Below are 2,750 nucleotides of genomic sequence, written 5' to 3'. Positions count from 1 at the left end.
CTAGCTAAGATAATTGTTTTTTAGACATAATGCTATTGCACACTTAATAGACTACAGTATAGTGTAAACATAACTTTTATATGCACTGGGAAACCAAAAAATTCGTGTGACTCGCTTTATTGCGATATTCGCTTTATTGCCGTAGTCTGGAACTGAACCTGCAATATCTCCGAGATATGCCTGTACACTGACAGTACCTCTCAAGGTTTTGAATACATAGAGATTTCTTAGCTCAATATTTTATTATTTTTATATCTCTACACACAATGCACTTTGATAGCAGCAGGAAAGCACATCCTTATTAGTTTCTCCCACACAGCAATAAGATATTGCTGTTCAAATTCACTTGAAGATACTGCAGCTCCAAACTGTAAGCCCCTACTGCAATTCCACGAAAACAGTTCCTCAGAATCACCCAAAAAATCACTGTAATCTGAAACAAATTGCCCAAATTTCTACATCCTCGATATGAGGCAGTTTAAAATAAGTTTTAGTAACAAATAAAACAAATTAGTTACACACATATATTAAGATTAAAATACTTATTAACTGCATAGTAAATATAATTTTAATATTCATTAACATTAATAAATAAGTTTTAGCAACAAATAAAACAAATTAGTTACCCACATATATTAATATTAAAATTCTTAATCACATAGTATTAATATTAACCACATAGTATATAAAATCCAAACCTAAAATGACAACAACGTTCCATGTAGGAAAGTGCTAAGTGAAAACTGGCATGTCTAGTACACTGTTCAAGGGAAATATGAAAATATTTTATTATACCCTTTACAGCAAGGGTAAAATAAAATGATGGAAGAAAGCTCTTCTAAAATCATTCCAGGCTACATTTTTGCTTCAGGTGGTATTTCAGGAAGTACATACCTTAAATGTGACATGTGTATCTGTAAGTAGGGGTCCTTCCACTTCAATAATTGGCGTTGACTGATCTCTGCTGATTACATGAATATTCCCTCCTCCTGCAGGATCCATCCCATCTGCCAAGTTCTGGGCTGCTGTGCCATCTGTGGTGTTAAGTGCTTTAGCCAAAGTATCAAATGCCCTGCAAAAAGAAGAATAACCTATACAGATGACCAGGGCCAGATGTAATCCTGTTCCCTAATGCCACTCCCGACTCCTCTCTCACAACCAGAGCTCAGGCTTACAGAAGACCCAAGTCCATTCCATGCTAGTGCCAATACAGTATTTCATATTGTTATCCTGCTGTTGGTTAAGGACATTTATTTCTTAGAACCAACAGTTAAAAAGAGAGACTACAGAGTTGGAATCAAAAGAAGCTGTAATGTGCTCAGCACTTCTGAAAAATCAGGTCACAAATCTAAAAACCTAAATAAAGATAACCTAACTTTAGGCTTCTACTTTATAAATCTTGTCTTGGCAGTCTACTTGGTTTTCCAAGATTTTTAGAGTAGGAGTCTAAAGTTTGGTTGTCTTTATTTAGGGTCTTAAATTTGTGGGATTGGGCAGTTGTGAAATCCCAGGTTTTTCCTGTGTAAAGTTTCCATGTTACCACTATGTGTCTTCATGTTTTGAAAGTCAAGCAAGCTTACTTCTTCTTGGTTTTAAAAGATGAATAAGAGGGATCTAGAGAATAACTAGAGAGATGGGTAGGGACCTACCAAATTCATGGCAGACTTGGGGTGTTCTTTGGTGGAGGCGAAAACTGCAGTTTTAAATATGGTGCCATTTTTGCTTCCTGGCACTGATTGGCTGAGGGGTGCCGGGCGGCACTGCTGTTTGCTGCTGACTGGCAGGGAGGCAAAACCAGCACCATGTTTAACACTGTGGTTTTAGCTTCCCTGCTGATTAGGAGGGAGCAGTGGGATTCTCTACTAATCAGCAGCAAGGGTGGGGTGGGCAAGGTGTGTGTGGGGGAACATGCAAGGTTAAAGGAGCCACCATGCACCGTACTTCCACCGTGAATTCGGTAGGAACCTTGAGATGGGGTTCACATTCTGACTGGAAATGCCAGCTAGAGTAAAGGTTGTTAATCTCAGGTTAATCCCACATTAAAAACCATCATTATCAACCCCTTCTCAGTGTAAAAGCAGGAGTAATGTTGCAGGAAACGTTGAAGTTCACGGCTCAGCTTCATGACAGCTGTATCGGAGTAGTTTGTATAGCATGTGCCTGTGCTGTACTTGACACAAGGCCTGGAACTAGCATTTCTTTACATTAAACTCAGAGACGTAAAATAGCACTAAAGTGTTATTGAAACTCAACCTCTTTCAAGGAAAGACATTTTTACGCAAACCAGTGAACCGTTACATACTGAGCATAGAATCTGGTTCTATTTTGTTGTGCTGTGTTTAAAGACAATAGGACAAAGTTCCTACAGAAAGAGAAGAGCGCTGTGGGGGAGTCTGAGAGGAGTCTGTGCTAATGACAGCAGCCAGACATGGACCACTAATGCAGTTATACAACAAGTCAAAATAAGGAAGTTTCCACATTGCTGATGTGGTGGCATCATGATGTGCTAGTTCAGGGGTTGGCTACCCCCCCAGCAACCCAGAGTGGCAGCGCACAGAGTGGCCACACAGGGAAGCTGCCTGCTGCTGCAAGCTCCACGCTGCCCGAGTCACACTTCCCCTATGTGCACGGGAGCAGCGTGGGCAGCACGCAGGGTTGTGCCCCTTGCTGCCGCCCCGCCTGCAGGGAAAGCGTGGCCAGGGCAGCAGGGAGCTCAGTGGCAGGCAGCTTTCTGTGCTCCCCACTGTGCC

At 41.3% G+C, this 2,750-nt stretch overlaps 1 protein-coding gene across 3 annotated transcripts in view; it reads right to left on the bottom strand.

Moving 5' to 3' along the window:
* The window catches only part of NR2C2 (nuclear receptor subfamily 2 group C member 2), a 70,083-nt gene that overhangs the window by 20,722 nt on the left and 46,611 nt on the right, over positions 1 to 2,750 (bottom strand). For all 3 annotated transcript variants that reach the window (XM_019536537.1, XM_019536539.1, XM_019536538.1), the window contains exon 9: positions 895 to 1,072. In XM_019536537.1, the coding sequence (XP_019392082.1) occupies positions 895 to 1,072 (178 nt within the window). The remainder of the gene's footprint in view (positions 1 to 894; positions 1,073 to 2,750) is intronic.

This window comes from Crocodylus porosus, unplaced genomic scaffold (assembly GCF_001723895.1).
Source record: "Crocodylus porosus isolate Cpor-Errol unplaced genomic scaffold, CroPor_comp1, whole genome shotgun sequence".
In the NCBI taxonomy this organism is placed as follows: Eukaryota; Metazoa; Chordata; order Crocodylia; family Crocodylidae; genus Crocodylus; species Crocodylus porosus.
Note: the sequence above shows the minus strand (reverse complement) of the source record. Positions and strands in the feature narration are given on the sequence as shown.